Source organism: Candoia aspera, chromosome 4 (assembly GCF_035149785.1).
Source record: "Candoia aspera isolate rCanAsp1 chromosome 4, rCanAsp1.hap2, whole genome shotgun sequence".
NCBI lineage: Eukaryota > Metazoa > Chordata > Lepidosauria > Squamata > Boidae > Candoia > Candoia aspera.
In genome coordinates this window covers 16,249,110-16,269,935 of record NC_086156.1, presented here as the reverse complement: position 1 = coordinate 16,269,935, position 20,826 = coordinate 16,249,110, and the positions used below count along the sequence as shown (strand labels likewise).

The window sequence follows — 20,826 nt, the reverse complement described above, 5'->3', positions numbered from 1 at the left end:
GACATCAGCTGTAGCAGTTCAATGACAGGACCTTGCTTAACGATGGCAATGGGGAGTGCCGGGATTGTTGTCACTAAGCAATGTGGTCATGTGATTGTTTTAAACTGAATTAAATGACAGGAGGCTTGAGTATACCTGTATAGCATGAATAGATATGCTTGCCACCTTTTGGTCCCTTATAAACTGACTGGAGGTGAACTGATGAAAATAAAAAGCCAATTTCAAAATAGAATGCTTTAATCATGACCATCAAAATAATACTTTCTTATTCTCATTCAGGCACACCAGATGCATTTTCGCAGCTACTTACATGCCCTTACTGTGATAGAGGGTACAAACGCTTTACCTCTCTGAAAGAACACATAAAATATCGCCATGAAAAAAATGAAGATAACTTTAGTTGCTCCTTATGCAGTTACACATTTGCATATAGAACACAACTTGAACGCCATATGACATCACATAAATCTGGAAGAGATCAAGTGAGTGATGAAATTCTCTTATCACTGTTCTGTTCAGTACTACTAATTACTTTAGATGTGTGTCATTTTGTTTGCATTTGAATTTGACTTTGTGCACAAATGTTTTATAAAAGTATATTTACCTTAAAATATAATGGCCTAGAAAAATTGCTTTTCTTGGAGCGTTTTATACTTTATGCACAGGTATTCTCAGTCAGTGTTATGCCAACTTTTTGGCTGCCAAGCTTCAGTCAATGCAAATCCACCAAGTCAATTCACAACAGAGGTTTATCTCACTTTCTGTGAAATCGCTATTATCTGATTCATCATTTTCATCGAAGAATTTGTGTTGTGCAAAAAAAGTCACTATAGTGTGATTTTTCCCAGCGTAATCAATTTGCAGTAAAGGTCTGGAAACATGCCAAGACTTCTTGCCACCAAAACCCCTTTCTGTCCTCACTCACACGTTTACCATTGTGTTGTGTGGTTGTTCTATCTATCTTCTACTAACTTCTGTACCTGCAATAGCTACTACTGTTACTATGCGACCAAAATGACAATCAACATCTTATCCAATCTCCTTATCCAAAAGGAAAAGGGCCTCTTAACAATAGAAACAAAGTTAGACATAATACAATATGTTGTGCTGAGACTAGTGAAGGATCCTCAGCCCTAGATGAGCTGTTAACTTGGGGAAATCTTTAACGTGTGCAACATAAAGAATGCTAATAAAATTTTTAGTGCTGTGATGCATTCTGCCTCTTTGTCTGCCATGATAACATTACAAATCCAGCTGTAGAAGACATGGAGAAAATGCTTTCACTGTACATAGGACATGAAACAAGGAAGGAAACATGTTTGAATAATGTGTTTAAGAGTAAGGCTCTAAAAATGTATCAGCACATTTGTCAAAGCATTTGGATTATAAAATTTGACACTATACCCCAAAACTTCCTTTTTTCCACTGGATCAGTGTCTTGCTTTATGTGAATTGATTTCATGCAAGATTTTCAGGGTATGCCTTACCTACCAAAGTATGCTGAGAAATAATTTTGGATATTCTATGGAAGATAAATTAGGAAGACACTTGCTCAACAACTGTAATCCAAATTAATCAACTGTTTTTGAAGACACGTTTATGGACCTATATACCCTAGTACAGTTTCTGATAAGTCAGGTTGATCTGTACCCCAGAATGTCTAGAACAGGGTTAGAGTTATGTAAAACTTAAGCCAAACAATTCACAAATTGCAAACCATGATAGTTCTACTGAAGATTTAGTAACATTAGTACCAATATACACAAAAGAGACTAACACATTTGAATAATAGTAATATCTGATTAGGGTAATGTATAAGGAGGGAGGCAGTGCACTAGGATGCAAAACACAAACTTACTCTGGGACAATGTCATACAGGTATAAAAGATACCATACACCAGTGTTTCTCAACCTTGGCCACTTGAAGATATATGGACTTCAACTCCCAGAAGCCTCAGCCAATAGCAGCCAGGCTGAAACCTAGTGAATTGAGGAAGCAAGCTAGGACCAGTAAAACTAGTTTGCACTACAGATTCTGTTTGATTTTATGGACTGCAGTCTAGGCTGGTAGAGTTGCTCTCGCATGCGTTATGTTTGTGGGAAATCCTGGGTTGATGGGACAGCTGTACTCTGAATGGAGAAGGATTAAGATCGCCCTCTTGATAAAATAGTTCATTTCTTCTTCCTTTTTCTTTTTAATTTTCTTCAATGTCACTGACTATGATGTAACGCAGATTTAAATTCTTAGTGAGGTAGTGGTGCTGGTCCCAGGTAAGGGATCTGGCCACTAAGCACCCTGACAGATCAGGTTACTAAAGGAAGGAGATTGCTACTTACCTTCTCCCTGGTAAATCAGTGGCAGAGAGGACTTTTCTCAAGTAAAGTAGCTGGTGGCAGCCTATCTAGTCAGCTTGCCCACAAGCTGTGGGGAGGAGAGGCCAGCAGGTTTTATGAGGAGGGTTTAACAACTCCAGGGAGAACTAGCAAGGGAGCAAGCCACCAGATCCTCTGTGTGCATGTTTGTTTCTGATTGCAGAAACAGTTTCTGATCTCTGCTGCCTGCAAGTCTTTTTTTGGCACTCATGACATAAGGGAGAGTTTAGCATCATCTGTGTAATCTACTTTACGTAAACATGCAAGTTTTTTAGCATTGTTCTTTGTGATTCTCCCATTTCATGCAGAAAACAGGGATGTCACAAAAACATACATTCTATATATTTCAAAAAGGTGTTTTTTAAAATTATAGTAAAGTCACTTCAGTATTGTTTAGGAACACTGATTATTGATCTTGAGCTGTACTAACTTTTGAAATATGATTTCTGTACATTTATTTGGAGAATAATTTGTGACTGGGTGTATTTGTTACTGGACCATCTTCTCTAGAACAGCCCTATGATGTGGATGCATAAAGGAATTCAAGGCCAACAGTAAGAATTAGAAGCATGTAAATGGAAAAATCAAGTCAAATAATTAAAAATAATGTTTCTATAATGTTTATGTGTCTTTACTCAGATTCTTTAGATAACAGAATGCCTTATGGAATTTCCTAGGCATGTAAAATTGCAAAACCATTTCTGCCTGAAATTCGGATAGAAGATAAAGTGATTTTTGTGGCTTGTTTTTCTAATATGGCTCACCTGTTTTCCTTCTTGTTCTTTTTTCACAAGCAATATCTTCAATCATCTGATGATTTTTAACTCTGTTAAATTTCAATGTATCTTATTACAAATAAGAAATTTCTCACACATAAAAGCTTCATTATTCCTGTTTAGTCTTCTGATTGATCTTCATGTTTTGTCTTATAGAGACATGTGACACAATCCAGTGGTAACAGAAAATTCAAGTGCACTGAATGTGGAAAAGCTTTCAAATATAAACATCACTTAAAGGAACACTTAAGAATCCACAGTGGTAAATATCCTAGTATTTTGCTTGTCAGTGTACATTGTTTTGACTTTTCTGTCATAGTTTAAATTTCATCTATTTTGAGATATTGAATATCATTTTTCAGTGAGCAGCTAAAGCAATAAAAATTATAAACAAATCAAGCAGGCTGTTACTGTTCAGATTTACTGAACAATACTGAAGCAGTTCACCCTTATGACCTCTTTTAGGTTAAATTGTGAAGTGGCATTAATATACTTCTATTTAACAGTTGTTGCTTTTTAATAATAACAATAGTAGTAGTAATAATAATAGCTTACATCCTATTGTTATCCTATTAAACAACAACATCTGCCCATCTCAGGTCCTTGGGAAGGTCTTGATAGGTGGACAAAAATGCCAAATCAATTCTAAACATCTGGCTGACTGCGTGACCAACCATAATAGAATTGGATCAAAAGATGTTCTCTATGCATGGGCTATCTTATATTTTGCACTGTAGCCTGCTGTAAGAAAAGTGATATTAATTCAGAGATACTCCATATACACCCTAGTTTGTTTACCTTCTTGTGCAAGTGATTAGAACCACTCCATGATTTCTTGTACAAGCATTTACAGAATGTAAAATTCTGTGCTATAATTTTCCTTCCATTCAGTTCTTTGCCTCCAGTACTGAATGAGTATTATGCCTAGTGAACTACAGTATACGAAGCATAGTTCTTTGTATCATTCATTTGTCTTATATATTATCATTTAAAATGTGTTGACAAGTATATACCATATTATATTAGTGGTTCAGTTGAACTACTGACATTTATAAGCCCAGTGAATAAATCAGTGTTTTTGAAAACATTCTATGCAATATACATACTTTATGAACACAAAAAAATCTAGCCCGTTTTCAGAAAAATTGGGAAGACTTTTGTTATCAGTAGAAAGAAGGGTGACAGTGAATGTATAAATATCATTCCTTCAGAGGGTAGGAGTTGGGCAATCAGCCTGTATTAATTTTGTATCTGGAAATCTAGAGGAGTTGCTATATAGATATCAGGTTGGATAGAGGTTTCCTTCCCCATCTGGGAGGCACCTCCTACTCACAGAACTATTTCAGTGTTGGTCCTGTAAATCCATCCTGTAACCTCTTAATTGAGATTTCTACATTATAATGATGTTTCTTTTTTATATATGTATGTATGTATCCAGGAGAGAAGCCATACGAGTGCCCAAACTGCAAGAAACGTTTTTCCCATTCTGGTTCCTACAGCTCCCACATAAGCAGTAAGAAATGTATTGGTATGGTGCCTGTGAATGGCCGAGCACGATCAGGGATCAAGACATCTCAGTGCTCTTCTCCTTCTCTTTCTGCATCTCCGGGTAGCCCAACAAGACCACAAGTACGACAAAAGATAGAAAATAAGCCCTTACAAGAACAGCTCCCTGTAAACCAAATTAAAACTGAACCTGTGGATTATGAATTCAAGCCCATAGTGGTTGCATCAGGAATCAACTGTTCAGCCCCTTTGCAAAATGGGGTATTTAGTGGTGGTAGCCCATTACAGGCAACCAGTTCTACTCAGGGCGTTGTGCAAGCTGTTGTTTTGCCAACTGTTGGTCTGGTATCTCCAATAAGTATCAACTTAAGTGACATTCAAAATGTACTTAAAGTTGCAGTGGATGGTAATGTTATAAGGCAAGTATTGGAGAACAGTCACACCAATCTTACATCCAAAGAACAAGAAACAATCAACACTGCACCCCTACAACAAGCTGGACATTCCCTCATTTCAGCTATCAGTCTTCCTTTGGTTGATCAAGATGGGACAACCAAAATTATCATTAATTACAGTTTGGAGCAACCTAGCCCTCTTCAGGTTGTACCACAGAATTTGAAAAAAGAAAACTCTGCCCCAAATAACAGCTGCAAAACTGAGAAACTACCAGAAGATCTCAGAGTGAAGTCTGAAAAAGAAAAAAGTTTTGAAGGAGAGACCAATGATAGCACTTGCCTTCTTCATGATGACTGTCCAGGGGAACCTAATGCACTTCAAGAATCAAAGCACTATGATATCAAAAATTCCACTCAGCCAACTCAGCCCAGTGGTGCAGAAGTTGAGAAGTCTGAATCCTCTGTTTCATCAGAAGCAGGGGAGGTTAACCCATCTCCTGGTCAACCTCCTTTAAAAAACCTTTTATCCCTCCTTAAAGCCTATTATGCATTAAATGCACAACCAAGCTCAGATGAGCTCTCAAAAATTGCTGATTCAGTAAATTTGCCATTGGATGTAGTTAAAAAGTGGTTTGAAAAAATGCAAGCTGGCCAGATTTCTGTACCATCATCTGGACAATCTTCCCCTGAACCTGACAAATTAAAAAACTCTATTAATAATGATGACAACACTGGACTTACAGCTGCAAATGAACAGCAGGACAGTCAGTCTAAAGCTGTAGGTCCTCTTAAGACCGATAAACCACAGACTGTATCAACAGGATCAGCTCACAATGGCTCGCAGAGTAACACACCATCCCCATCACCTCTTAACCTCTCTTCATCTAGAAATGCACAGGGTTCCTTGTACCTTAATGAGGGTGTCCAGGAAGAGCCACAAATAGAACCTCTTGACCTTTCATTACCAAAGCAACATGGAGAATCATTGGAACGATCTACTAGTGTTTACCAGAACAGTGCATATTCTGTTCAGGAAGAACCTTTGAACTTAACTTGTGCAAAAAAAGAACCACAAAAGGACAGCAGTATTACAGACTCTGAACCAGTTGTAAATGTAATCCCACCAAGTGCCAATCCCATTAATATTGCTATTCCTACAGTTACTGCCCAGTTACCTACAATTGTTGCCATTGCTGACCAGAACAGTGTTCCATGCTTAAGAGCTCTTGCTGCCAATAAGCAAACCATTCTTATCCCACAGGTAGCTTACACTTATTCAGCCACAGTTAACCCTACAGTTCAAGAAACACCAAAACAGACGCAGGCCAATGGAAGTCAGGTACCTACACTTATATCCCTTTATATGTGAATATTTCAGTTTATGAAGCAGTGTCATTAAAAAAAAGTACCAGATAGATACGGAAAATGTAATGTTAGTTTTGCTAATATTATATGTTATTTTGAGTGATCGTGTGGCTGATAACATTTAAAACATTTTTTAATCTTGGTATAAATACTTCATACTACTACATATAAGCAAGGGGTCTTTCATATCACTTCCTAAATGTTCTTTAGTTATATCACATAGCCTAGTACCAAGAGTGGACAACGCAAATCAAGAATCTGTGAGTGGTGTTGCCGTTGTTTCAGTCTTCTCTATAGACTTGTCTAAACTGTGATGTTTAATAGTATAATACAAATGTCTAGCATGCATTTTTACATTATAATATATTTCTAAAAAAGATATAAATGAAACTTTGAGGATGCACGCTATTACTTTTTGGATCTTTATGCAAGTGTTTATAACCATTAGGACTATATCAAATATTTTTGAAGATGGATATTTATCAAAAGCATTGCCTATGCGGCCTGTTGGAACAAATGATTGAAAAACGTTAACAGTTGAATAGTTGCAGTGTATTAACACCTTTTTGGTACTGTAATAATCCTTTAGTTGCTGTTTTTGTCTATCCAGAGTTCTCTTCTTCATCTTCCCCTTTGTTATACTTTGCTTCAGTTGCTATATGTACCAGATACTGCCTTTTAATACTTTTCAGCAGGCCTCATTATTGAACTTTAAAAAATATTCATGTTTTCACAGTAGGCTTAGCATTGTGATTTTATCAACAACTTTGTGTTCTTGTCATACCAGTCAGGTTAAAAAATGGCAATAAGGCCAAATTAAATCAAATGTAGGGACCAGTAAATGTAATTGTGTTAAATGGGATGTGACAAGATGATTGGTAAGGTGTGTCATAGACATCCCAATATGGAACAAGTTGCTAAGGTCTCTACTAGTATGCCTCCCCCAATATTCAGACCGATTATGGGGACACTTAGGCTGCCACATGCATAAAATCTATATAGCCAGGTGAGAAATCTGTGGCCTTTCAAATGCTGAGAACTAAATTGGTTTGCTGCCTCAGGTCAATGGAAATTGGAGTCCAATTACCTGTAGGGCAACAGTTTCTCCAGTCTGCTCTATAACATCCAAGCAGACATCGCCTATCTACTTCAGCTTGTACCATATGTTCCACCCCAGGACACTTTACAGTATCTCTTACTAAAAGGCAAAAAGAGAGGCTTCTGTTCCCATGTAATTGTTTGATGTGGAATGATATTATTAGTAATCTTACTAACTCACGGTCTTTTCTTTATACATGGAGCTGTTGTCTCTTGTTCCTCATGTATATATGTGAAAGCCATTCCTAATGGCTTTATATTTCATGTTCTGTTGACTGGGGAATTCTTAATGTCATATCAAAATTTTCCACTCATCCAGACTCATCCAGACTTAGTGCAACTAATATAATTATGTAACTGATATAAATCTAAACGTAAACTTAATTACTAAGGAAAATTCAGTTTGTAAATTGCTGTGGTCACATTACTTTAAAAACTGTTACAAAGTTCTTGTTTTTTTAAGCTTGTTAGTATTGTTAGAACAGTCAGGCAAGCTTATGCTGGCCAAGGGCCTCACCTAACTTCTTTTTTTTTAAGTCCAAGAGTCACAAAGTGGGTGAAGCCACATCACATATGACAAGTCTGTTTATGGAGGAGTTCTAAGGGGTTCTTTGTTTTTTAAAATTGTGATGTATTCTGGGGCATGCATTACAGTTTTCCCCAACTTCAGAACGCCAAAAAATTGCTGTAAGCTCTCAGAATTCATGATCAGAACAGCTCTGAGGGGCACAGAAAACAGATTCAGACAGTGCATGCAGACTGGAGTCACAGGTGGCTGCTGATCCCTGTATTAGAAAATTCCGGCATAGGATAGAATTAAAACACTTTTTAAAAAAATTCTACAGTAATAGTTGAATGTGAACTTACACAGGAACATTAGAAATACATGTACTTTTATGAGAGACATAGTAAGCAACTTACATGTGTATATGATAAAATTGTATATTTGATCAAATTGTTTTCATGAATCCCTTAATGAACAGAAGCTGACACAACCTTAATATGGTAGAACATATGGTAGAACATATCTTTCTGTAAATCTGAACACATATTAGTATTTATGTGCAAATATTTAAACATTCAGAATAAAAAAGCAGTGAATATGGCAGGTACAAAAGTTTGGACACCTTTCCGGTTGATTTTCTTTTTTTGTAAAGTTGTTAATGAGGCCCAATGGGCATTTGAAAATGGAGATAATTCATTCTTACAAAGCAGGGAAAGGCTATAAAAATCTCTAACCATTTGCAGCTAGCAATTTCATCTGTGAGAAAGTTTGCTAAAAAATTGAAATTACTTAGAACGTTGAAATCAAGGTGTAAGATCTAGAAGATCAAGAAAACTGGTTAGAACTGCCTCCAAACTGCAAAACAGAACGGAAAGATCATTGCAGACAGGTGCTGAAGTTTAGTTGATACTGAAATAGTTATCCACAGTGTAGTATTGCTTATACAGTAGTGAACTCTGGGGGGGAGTTGTTAGAAGGAAACCTCAAAATACAGGTCATCGTTGAAAGTATGCAAAAGAAAATATTGATAAGCCTGAGACATTTTAGAACAAAGTCCTTTGGACTGATGAAACCAAAACTGAACTCTTTGGACACAACTATACATACAAGATACTTTTGGGGGGAAAGGGATGAAACATTTGAAGAAAAGAACACATTGCAAAACGTTAAGCACAGAGGTTACTCTATTATGCTTTGAAGTTGTGTGACAGCTAGTGGCATAGGAAATATTGTGTGCATGGAAGGAAGAATATTAGCATATCCTAGAAGCTAAATGTTCCACATTTAGTTAAAAAAATTTGAAGCTAAAAGCAAGTTGGATATTTATTTTATTAAAAGTTTTTAAAAATGGATTATTTCAGCAAGGCAACAATCCAAAACATATCTCCAAATCAACCACAAACTACTTACAGAAAAAAGGTAATGGTTTTGGAATGGCCTTCACAGTCCAGACATGAATATTACTGAAAATCTGTGGAGAGATCTCAACATGCAGTGCAGGCAAGGAGACTTAAGAATATTCCTGAGCTAGAAGACTTCTGCAAGGAAGAGTTTGAAAAAAATCCAAAAGCAAGAACAGAAAGACACCTAGTTGCCTAGAAGAAACATTTGGGTGCTGATATTTTCTTGCTAAAGAATTATTACTAAATACTGACTGAAAATATGTCCAAACCTCTGTGCCTACCATAATGAGTGTTCTTAGTTTGAATCTGTAAACAAATGTATATGATTAATAAGTATGAATTCAAATTTGCAGATCGTTGTGTTAGCTTCAGTTCTCTCAGAGATTCATTGAAACACCCAGTTTGACCAGAGGTGCCTAAATTTTTGAGCGGAACTGTAATTCTTACAGTAGATTGGAAAAAGCTGATAAAAATACAGGTAGTCCTTGTTTAGCAACTGCAAATGGTTCTGGCAAAATGGTCACTAAGCAACACGGCTAAGCAAACCATGTGATGGGCTGCAAAGATCTCTGGTTGCTGCCATCTCATTTGATAAAGTTCTATTGTGCAGCAATGCCAGGTTACTCTCACTCTGGTGTGTGTTGTTGTCAGGCGCAGAAATTTGGGCATAAGTGCACACATTGGTCAGAGAATTATTTCTTTCCTATCACCATTGTATTTGTGAATGGTCACTTAACAAGGCAGTTGCTAAACAAGGACTACTTGTAGTAGTAGTGATCTTTGAAGCATGGATATTATTAACATTTATGAGGTTTTAGTGAAGCTGCCTTCATCATTTTTCAGTCTATATTTTTTTTCTTATGAAATCTTCACATTTTATACTAGCGTTCTCTTTGCTAACCAGTGGTCTGTCTGTTGGGCTAGTCTTGAGCATAAATATCTCTTATTCTGAGATGCATATATTCACAGCCTTCTAGCTATTAACGGAACAATATTGATGGATATGTCACAGTTGAGATTAAATGAGTTACCAATGTGTAGTTAACACTGATTATGTTTTTTATTGTACATTCTTTTACCAACATTATATTTTAACAGATTTAAGAATTCTGTTCCTTGATTTCTTAGGATGAAAGACAAGACACTAGCTCAGAAGGAGTGTCAAATGTAGAGGATCAGAATGATTCTGATTCTACACCACCGAAGAAGAAGATGAGAAAGACAGAAAATGGAATGTATGCCTGTGATTTGTGTGACAAAATATTCCAGAAGAGTAGCTCACTTTTGAGGCATAAATATGAACATACAGGTATGTGAACAAGAAATTAAGGTACCACAATTTTTAATTCAGGTCCAATTACAACAGCAGGCATAAGCACATATAACAGGTGGTAACCCCAAATGGGAATGTGCATCTCTGTGTCAAAAAATAGCTCCTGCCATTCCATATTGGGCTCATTGAGTAGGACTTCACCAGATACACATTTGTACTGATGATAGATTTAGATTTAGATACCTATTCACAGGCACACACACCCTAGTGACCTCCCAGCTTGACTACTGTAACACCATCTAAATGGGGCTGCCCTTGAAAAGTATCTGGAAGCTTCAGTTGGTTCAAAATGTGGCGGCCTGCATGGTTTTGTGCAAGTCTAGATTTGCACATATGTCACCTCTCTTGCAGGAGCTACATTGGATGCCGATTTGCTTCTGGGTCCAAATCAAGGTGCTGGTTATCACCTTTAAAGGCCTACATAGCTTGGGGCCAGGTTATTTGAAGGACCACCTTTTCCCAGTTACGTCTACCTGACCCACCAGATCGGGGAGGCAGGGTATGTTACGGGTCCCCCCCATTAAGGAGGTCCATCTAGTGGGACTGAGAAGAAGGGCCTTCTCCATGGTAGATTCTGCCCTGTGGAACATCATCCCTGCGGAAATAAGACTGGCCCCCACCTTAATACTCCTCTGAAAGGCCCTGAAGACATGGTTTTACCAGCAGGCCTGGGGATCCCATGTTGATGTGGAGCCCATTAAGTGGTTTTATTGAATATATTGTTGTCGCCAAGGGGGTAGGGGTATACTGGGCTTTGTATTTGGGGTTTTATTTCTGTAAGCTGCCTGGAGTTACCATGAGTGAGTTGGGCAGCCATATAAATTTCATTAATTAATTAATAGAGAGCTGCAAAGATATTTACTTTGCTAGTTTGAAACCTTTTCAAAAATGGAACAAGTTATACCTAATTCCTTAACTTAAATTACACTTTAGAGGTAGAATATTGCAAGTAATTTCTCTGTTAAGGAGGGTGAGACAGAGGAAGCAACTGTTGACCTGTTGTGGATAACATAGAAGCGACTGGGACATCCACATTTCTCGTTCACATGTCTGGCCCATTCACATCTAAAGCAAGGGAAGGGTTAGGAAAATGAGCCAGACTGAAAAATGTCAGAAACAACAATACAAAGTGAAGAAGCCCCTCTTTGTTCACATGGACTTCCTTTTGTACAAGTGGGGCCATGGCACAACTCTAATTTATGTCTGAATCCTGCACAGGAGTAAGAAGTATAATGTAACATCCAGTTTCATATTAGCTATCAGCGTAGGTTTTATCACTAGTTAGCAATGATTAGTTCATGCCAATATTTATTATAAGAGGTTTTCTTTCAGTTATTCAGATTTTTTAAAAGACATGGAATCCTCAACTTACTGAGTCTATAGACTTGTCTGAAAACAGAGTCAATAACTTGCTAACTGCTGTTTGATTTTCTGAACTAATATTTTCCATCATTATTGTTGTCCTTATTTCACTACTTAGATAAAATACCATTAATTTTCCACTTTAAAAAACCAAACTTTTTTTCTTAGGTTCTGTATAGCTGTTCATATAAGATATGCACTCTCACAGATCCTTATTTAGAACTTCTGGAAAACTTAGTCTGTTATCAGTGTGGTACCTTCCAAATATGATGGAATTACAAATCCCTGAACCCTATTTAGGTTTTGTAAAAAGAGCAAATACAACAGTTTTCACTGAGTTCTGATGTTTGTGATGAGAAGTCTAGAAGGGACCTCTTGTAATAGTTGCTGAGAATGGCACCCCACTTTTGACTTCTGAAGAACCAATTTGTCTTTGAGGTTCCCCTAAAAAATTCAGCACTGTAGATGCAGCAAGTGAGTTCCAGTTCAAGCGAAATATACCCTGGGGAGCTTGGAAATGATCTTATTTCTATTTTTCAGGTAAAAGACCTCATGAGTGTGGGATCTGCAAAAAGGCATTTAAACATAAACATCATTTAATTGAACACATGCGACTGCACTCTGGAGAGAAGCCCTATCAGTGTGACAAATGTGGCAAGCGCTTTTCTCACTCGGGGTCTTACTCTCAGCACATGAATCATCGCTACTCCTATTGTAAAAGGGAAGCTGAAGAGCGTGACAGCACAGAACAGGAAGGAGCAGCACAGGAGCACCTGGGGAGTGAGGGTGCAAGGGCTGTGGCGTCTCCCTCACAGCTCGACTCTGATGAGAGAGAGAGCATAACAAGGGAGGAGGAAGACAGTGAAAAAGAGGAGGAAGATGAAGACAAAGACATGGAGGGATCACAAAAAGAAAAAGAATGTGGAAAATTACAAGAGGAGGAGGAGGAGGAAGAGGAGGAGGAGGAGGAAGAGGAGGAGGAGGAGGAAATAACTGAAGATAGCATGAAGGACAAAGAAGCCGTAGATGAAGGAAACAGTATTAAACCAGAAGTTACATTAAAAGAGGAGCTAATGTCAGAAGCAGCAACCGATAAAGCTTAACTGATGATGAGGTTTTGTACAAGGAGAAGGAATCTCAACTGGTAATGAAAGTTGTTCTATACTCTACATGCTTTTTATGGAAGCACAGTAGTCTGTGCACTGTGATTCCTGTTCACTACTGTGTAACAAAAATTAAAAAAAAAACAGAAAATATAAAAAATATATATATCCAGGTGTGCCTGAATCTCAAATCTAGTAATTTTTCACAGTTTTCAAATTTAGGAACAAGTTTGTGACCTGAAACAGATTAGAAGAACGTGATGACTCTGGAAGCAAATAGAAGAACATGTTGTAGGAAACATGTTTTATTTGGTATGTGTTGGACATCAATTTGTTACCATCAGTATTATTTTTTTTTGTTTGTTTAATATTTTGATTGTACAATTGGGAGAGATTTATGTTCTTTTTTATTATTTTATTTTATCAGTGAAACAATTCTGCTAATTCCGCTTCAGTATTTTATTATATTTTTAAAATGTGAGAATTTCTGCACTACAGACTTCCCTTAAGCAGAAAGATATGACACAGTTCCAAACAGTGTTTGACTACCTTTGTAAATTCAGCTTAGAAGGTAGCAGTTATAACATTTAGATGTTGTTAGTAGAACATGTTCTCATTTAAAGTGTATTGTTAGCCTTAAGGGAGCAGCTGATAGAAGGACTGAAGTTTCTTGCTCATGTGGTTGAAAATATAGTTTGAAAAGGAAGAATGTGGTGGGTTCTGATTGCAGGGACTAACAGTGTTAATACTGGTGAGGACAGCCAAGTTGTCAAAATCAGTGTTTGTAATTGTGTCTGGAGTGTGTAGTAAAAAATATGAAGGATATGACATGAAATTTTGTATCTCTTTTGGCCTTATGCAAGACCCTGTGTGCTGTAAGTGCCATTTCTCAGTATTTTAAAGGCTTTGACCAGCCTTTCTCCAATGTGTGGCCTACAATAACTAGCATTTGTTGATTTGTATTAAATTTCAGTAAACTAAATCATGGGACAAAAACACCCAGCCATCAGAAAAGTAAAAGCACTGGTACATTTCATAATGCAATTCTTCACTCTTAGTTGTTCCTTTTTTAATTACTTAACTGGAGAATTTCTCTACAATAATTATGAAGGGAAATTTCTAGTCTATTATATTGGCTCACTTTATTTCAGACAAATACATGATATGTTATTGGGCTCATATGTTTCCAAATGTTAGTTATTCTGGACCCCATTTATTGACAATGTTAGCTGATTTTAACCTATCAGTATTATTTTATTTCTTTTAGTTTTTAGATCTGTGCAACATTTTGTACTGTATGTTTTCAAACCTGGCAGTATTAATACCCTTCTTACTGACATATGTACCTTTTTAGTTTTAGAAAACTTTTATATTTATGTGTCTTATTTTTATATTTCTTTATTTATTACACAGTAGTGTATAATACTGTAGTTTGTATTAATACAATAATATATTTTAGTATGAAAATTTGGGAAGTTGATAAGATTTAAAGTAGAGAGGCAATTGGTTCTCTTGCATTGAGATTTGATTTAACAGTGTTACGTTAACATTTATACTTGCCTTGGACTGTAGAAGAGGAGAATCAAAATGGGAATGTATCAATTTACAATTGCAATCAATTCATTTTACCTTTTCCCAGTTTTTAATATAAAGCTCTTAAATTTTGAAATTCACTGTATGACTAATAGCATGATGCTCTGCAGTTTTATTAAGAGATTAACCTTACCATAAAACACTCATTTCTTTAGGGAAACCAAGCTAGAGTAATCTTCTAAACAGTGTTGGGAACAATGTTTAACATTTCTGTGCCAATTTGTTCCTGTATTCATATATGTGAGTTACAAATCTGAAGCTTCATTTTTTTTTTTAAGTTCCTTGTTACATCATGGTCATTTTCTAGTTTTTTACCAGACTCCCCATCTCACAATAAAAAAGCATCAACAAGCCTGATTTACTGTCATTATTGTGGAAATAAAATTTATCCTTTGACATATTTCTGTGGGATATCGCCAAAGTTTTATCCAAACATTAATCTCCCCAGAATGACTTTCCCCCTTACTGCTACCCAGGCACTGCCCTGCCATACCTAAGGGTTACTACGGGTACAGAGAAGATACCCTACTATGCAGAAAGCAGCAGGTTTGTCTTCCTAATGACAGCATCTTCACTTAGTTCCATAGAAGTAAGTGAAGTGGATAAATCAGCCAGGCTGGATTATACCATCCTTTTCTGTTAGTCATTATCAGAGAAAACTGCCATTTGCTTGTGAGGGTGCATGGGGCTATAAATCAGAAAGAGTTTGATAGCATCTTTTCCAATTTACAGATTTTATTAAAAGGCACAAGCTTTCATGAGTTACAGCTTATGCCTTTTAATAAAATTTTGTTGGCCGGAAAAGGTGGTACCAGTCCTCCTGATTTCTGCCACCATAGAATAACGTTGCTTTCCCTACTGCATGCAGCTATGTATTTTTCATATTCTGAAATACTGAAAAGCAATTCCACAGATGCTGCAGAGATGGGACTTGGGGGTGGGGGATGTTACCCAGGAATTCAAGGAGCTCAAAAAATTTACATTATCCTATATTAGCTGACTTTGCATACTTCAGAAATTTTGTTAATTTCAAATGCTAGGAGTATTAGAAATTTTTACTAAAGATTATTGATACATAAAACATTTCATGTTCAAAATAGGCTCTACTGATCCTGTCAATAACATTATGACCATTCCAGAATTGTTCAGAGCAAAAAACAGGACTACTTCAAATGTGAAACAATTGTTTCCAGAATAGTCAAAACATTTTCAGTAAGGCTGAAGCAACTGTTTTGGATTTAGCTTGAAATGGGGCGATGTGAGCTTAAAACCGTTCAAGCTCGTAACAGTTTGCACACAGCTACTAAAGATCATGGCAGGTCTTAGTCAAAAACTTATGCATCAATAATAATGGTAGATCTACAGAAAAACATGGCTCAGGTTTTGTTGTCCTGAAGGATACAACTAACCAGTTTGAGTTAGGTGGGAGAACTAATTATTAGAGCATGTATATGCTATACAAATAGATTATTGGAGTATCTGGGTTTTAGGAGGCCAAGTAAAATAGTAAACCATGTTTGATATTTTTGTTTTCTTGCCTGAATACTGTTGAAAGAAAATCAGTTGCTACCCCTACTGTGTAAAAACAGCATAAATACACATTTTCTGCAAATCATGAAGCTACTTTCTTTTTGAAATTGTCATAATTTTGCATATATAAACATAAATATTGTAAAAGCATTGGTTTCTACACATAGCTTACTATTCCAATAAAAGAGAATAGTTCACTATTCTGAGGACTAAAAGTATTTTAAAATGAATAGTCATATGTTTAATGTTCTCTCATTTCATGCTATTTTTTCACTAGAAAATGTATGCTGTTCTGAGTAAGAGTTTCTTTTAAAGATTATGAAGAGTATATTTTCTCCCATGATATTAAGAGTTAATGTAAGAAGACTGTAATATCCACTTTCTGAAGAGAAAGTTCTGCTGATCTCAGTCAGTTTCAGAACAGACATGCATAGTATTGTATTCTTACCAAAGTAAATATGGCTATTCTTATCTTCAAGAATAGTCATATGTGGCCTTCCAGAAGTTGAGTTGCAACTCCCATCCTTTTCCACTGATTGCACTGGATGGAGTAAGAGGGATTGGAAACTAGGACCATCTGGTGGACTGTCTCTGTTACTTTGAGCATGAAGATGGGATTTGAATTTCAACAAAGAAAATGGTAAATTTGAATTGAGTATTTGGATCATAAACCAAGACACCCTGTACCTCATACAAGCATGTGTTATATTTCTGATATATTTCTATAACTATATAACTATATAAGAACATTTCAGAAGCATCGGGGGCTGAAATCCTATGCACACTTACTCTGGGTCAAGCCAGTTTGCTTCTCAAATGAGACAAAGGGCTATCCAGTTTTATAAATCAGAAAATAGTCTACCAAAAACAATTGGGTTTGTTTACAATACTCTTACTTACTTGTTTGGCAATATTTGCCCCAATCCTAACAATTCTAGGTAAGTGTGTATGAGAAATCCAAAGAAATTACTATCTTCATAAATTAAAATAACCCACACTTAATGAAGTTGTAAAAGAAAAACAATCACAATCAGTAAAAAACGTGCAGTGGTGACTCTATAGCCGAAGGGCCTGCTGTAAAAAAATTGATTTGCAGGCCTTCCTGAATGCCAAAAAGGCAGGATCTATCCTTCCCGTGGGAGCATGTTCCGTAAAACAGGGTCTGTTACTCTTGATGCAAGTCCCTTTGACCTCCTAGTAGGGAAAAAACGGATTAAGCCTCCCCTCAATGTTTGAACTGGAGAAACCAAATCATGTTTGGCAAGGTGTTGCCTGGTGTATCTTGGAGCCGCACCATATATGTCCTTATTGGTGATAATCAGCACTTTGCATTGGGCCCAGAAGCCTTGTGGCATTTGGTGTAGCAGCTTCAGTATTGCTGTTGTCTTACAATAATAGGTCTCCCTGGCTAGTATCCTGCACAGCCACATTCTATACCAACTGCAGCTTCCAGATCACCTTTAAAAGCAGCCCAACACACAGCATGTTGCAGTAGTCCCATTGAGAAGTGATCAGGGTGTGAGTGATCGTTGTCAGGGTGTCATGGTCCAGTTATACCACAGCTCATGAGCTAGCCCTGACTCCTCCTCGAGCTTGGTTTTAAAGCTACCCAGACCAAAAGCCTGGTGGAGATTCCCACACCCAGCTCTGAAATGAAATCCAGCAGTTTGTGAAGTGCTCAGCTGGTCAGTCAGAATGCCAACAGCAGCCCTAGCTTATCTTTGTAACCCAACATCACACAAAGTTACTTTCTAGTGGTCACCTCCAGGACAATTCTACTGGCCAGCACCATAGTCATCTGTATATTTGTGGCCACATCTCCTCCCCAGCCATGGTTTCCTATGTAGAGGGCATGGAGAATGGCCTTGAAGGTCATTGGGAAGATCCATTACCAAGGCTGAGTCCATGATGTCCCAAAATTTGGCCAACTGGAGGTCAGGAAAGAGGGCTTAAAAGAAGGCTTAAGAGAAGAGACCTGCACTAACATTTGGTCCCCCTTCTCTTGGAATGGCAAACTTGGACCCACTGTACTTTCCTGGTCTCAATAAAAGCCCTCACTAGTCCATCCCCAGAATCTAATCCTGGACCCCTTCCCTCCACCATCTCATTGGGCCCTCACCATTCATCCATTTCACCAGCACTAACTTGTAGGAAGTACCTCAGTAGGTACTTCCAAAGCATTCATTCATAACCCCGCATACTGTAGTTACTACCTGATCTCTCCCTTCCAGAACATAAAACTTGCAATCGTTCTCTTCTATTTCCAAAACACTGATATCACATAATCCTTCAGCCTGACATACCAACCATCAGACCTTCTCTAGCTTCTCACACTATTGCTAATGTACCTCTGACCATACATCAGCAGGGTCATAGAATCCTATTCTCCTGCCCCATTCTCTCACTCTAAAGGAGAGCCTTCCTCATCCTGAGTCATATTCAAAGGGAAGAAACTAGAATTCCTTCATTCCTCCTATCCAGCTAAAATCCACAGTCTCAGTGCCTAATCCTGACAGCCTGGTTGTTCCCAACTCTGCTTTCTGGTGCACCAGCCTCCATGGCAGCCTCTTCAGTTCAACCAAATCCCTCACATTTAATTAATTTAATTTAATCTTTGCCACCACTTTCCAATGTTCCATTTCCATCCCATTGCCTCTGCTTCCACCCCCCACTCCTGGGGATCACAACCATTGGCTTGAATGTGAGCTACTCCGTCCCATCATCTCCTCACTAATGACGTCCACATTACTGCTGCTTCACTGCCCTTCTACGATAGACCGGCATCAGCTCACATTCTTCTACAGCAGTAGCCCAGTAAATTATTTTCAGGAACAGAGCAGAATCTGGTAGAATTCACATTTGTATTGTTCCTCTTCTTCATCTTTGCGGTGAACCGTAGTGAAAACAACATCCACTCTTCCAAAACCCCAATTTATTTTCCCTATTATCTTTGCTCATCTGCACAAATTTTCCACAATAATTCCAATCAACCAAAACAACTCAAGCCAAGCAATTCTGAGAGGCACCCAGGCCCCATCTTTTAAACAAATGCCACAGAGAGTTCAGAATTCCTTGCAAGTGTTTTTCTTGTTTTTTTTTTCCTACTAAATATTCCTCCTGGTTGCTTTCTTTTTAAGGAATGAAGAAAAGATCAATTGTTAAGCTTCTCCAGTTAAACTGTCCTACTCCACCCTCATCCACTGACTTTAAATGACAGGAATTGCTGATGCTTTGGTGCTGTGCCTAACATTAAACTATTGGTATTTGAATAGCCTTCCTACACTTGGGTAGCCCGCTCAGGTTGACTCAGCCTCCCATCCTTCCGAGGTTGGTAAAATGAGCACCCAGCTTGCTGGGGAAGGTGACGACTGGGGAAGGCAATGGCGAACCACCCCACTCTATAGTCTGCCAGGAAAACATCGCGAAAGCGGCATCCCCCCAAAGGGTCAGACATGACTAGGTGTTTGCACAGGGGACCTTTCACCTTTTTCACCTTCCATCCTACACTTAGTACTTTAGGAACACTGGTTTAGAACTCATCTAGCAACCCTGGAGGGCACCAATTAGAGAGGCTATGTTCAATCATACAGCAGAGAATGGTTTTAAATTTTTATCTTCATCCCAAAAGGGCTATATTAAGTTTCTTAAACACCATTTTAAAGTAATGGTTTTAATTGCAACAGGCAAAATAGTTATTAGGAAAAAAAAGTTTACAATAAAAGAATGTAGAAGCAATAAGGGAAGATCTGATTATATGGTATTTTCTCCAGCAGGAGATTAACAAGGTTTGATAGAATTAAAAATAGATGTATAATGATAAGCTTCTATCAGCTGTAATTTGTCTTAAATAAAGTAAGTATCTATCTAGATTTGACACTTTTCAAAACGCCCAGTAATACCGTGCAACATAAAAATGGATCCTACTCTTTTCTCTTTACACTGATTTGGCCAAAGCAGCCTTCTTGTTAAGTAGATATACTGATAATTAAATATCTAAGGCCATCCCATCCTAAGTGAGGTTTTGAATCTAGATTTCCTAAATTCAAGCCATCATTATATTTCCGCACTGCCATAAAGGCCAGAAAAAGAAGACAAGCCAACTGCTCCAAATTCTCAAAACTCATTTTATCCCCTATTTTATCTACCACTTAACTGGAATCCATTAATGCCACAATTTCAATCTCTAGTTTTTGCATCCAACATAACACATTTCTGCAATGGTTTACTCCAACTTTATTTGCAGTGATTTGTTCCTGATATTCAGAACTATATTAAGAATGCTAACGCCTAATGATTTAATCACTTTGCCCATTCTTTGTACATTTTCATTTCCAAGCCATTACAGACATTTTATGCAATCTGAAAGTTAAAAGAAAAAAATTGAAAGCCAATGTGAATGCTCAGGAGGCATAAGGCAACCTCCATATAACTGTTTTCATTGTTTCAAAAGAGAGCCAGTTTGGTCTAGTGGTGGTTAAGGTGCT

At 37.4% G+C, this 20,826-nt stretch overlaps 1 protein-coding gene across 2 annotated transcripts in view; it reads left to right on the top strand.

Annotated features, from left to right (window-relative positions):
- The window catches only part of ZEB1 (zinc finger E-box binding homeobox 1), an 83,275-nt gene extending 68,106 nt beyond the window's left edge, over positions 1 to 15,169 (top strand). For both annotated transcript variants that reach the window (XM_063303463.1, XM_063303462.1), the window contains exons 5-9: positions 280 to 482; positions 3,306 to 3,411; positions 4,588 to 6,389; positions 10,550 to 10,730; positions 12,657 to 15,169. In XM_063303463.1, the coding sequence (XP_063159533.1) occupies positions 280 to 482; positions 3,306 to 3,411; positions 4,588 to 6,389; positions 10,550 to 10,730; positions 12,657 to 13,219 (2,855 nt within the window). In that variant the 3' untranslated portion in view covers positions 13,220 to 15,169. The remainder of the gene's footprint in view (positions 1 to 279; positions 483 to 3,305; positions 3,412 to 4,587; positions 6,390 to 10,549; positions 10,731 to 12,656) is intronic.
- Positions 15,170 to 20,826: the final 5,657 nt, after the last annotated feature.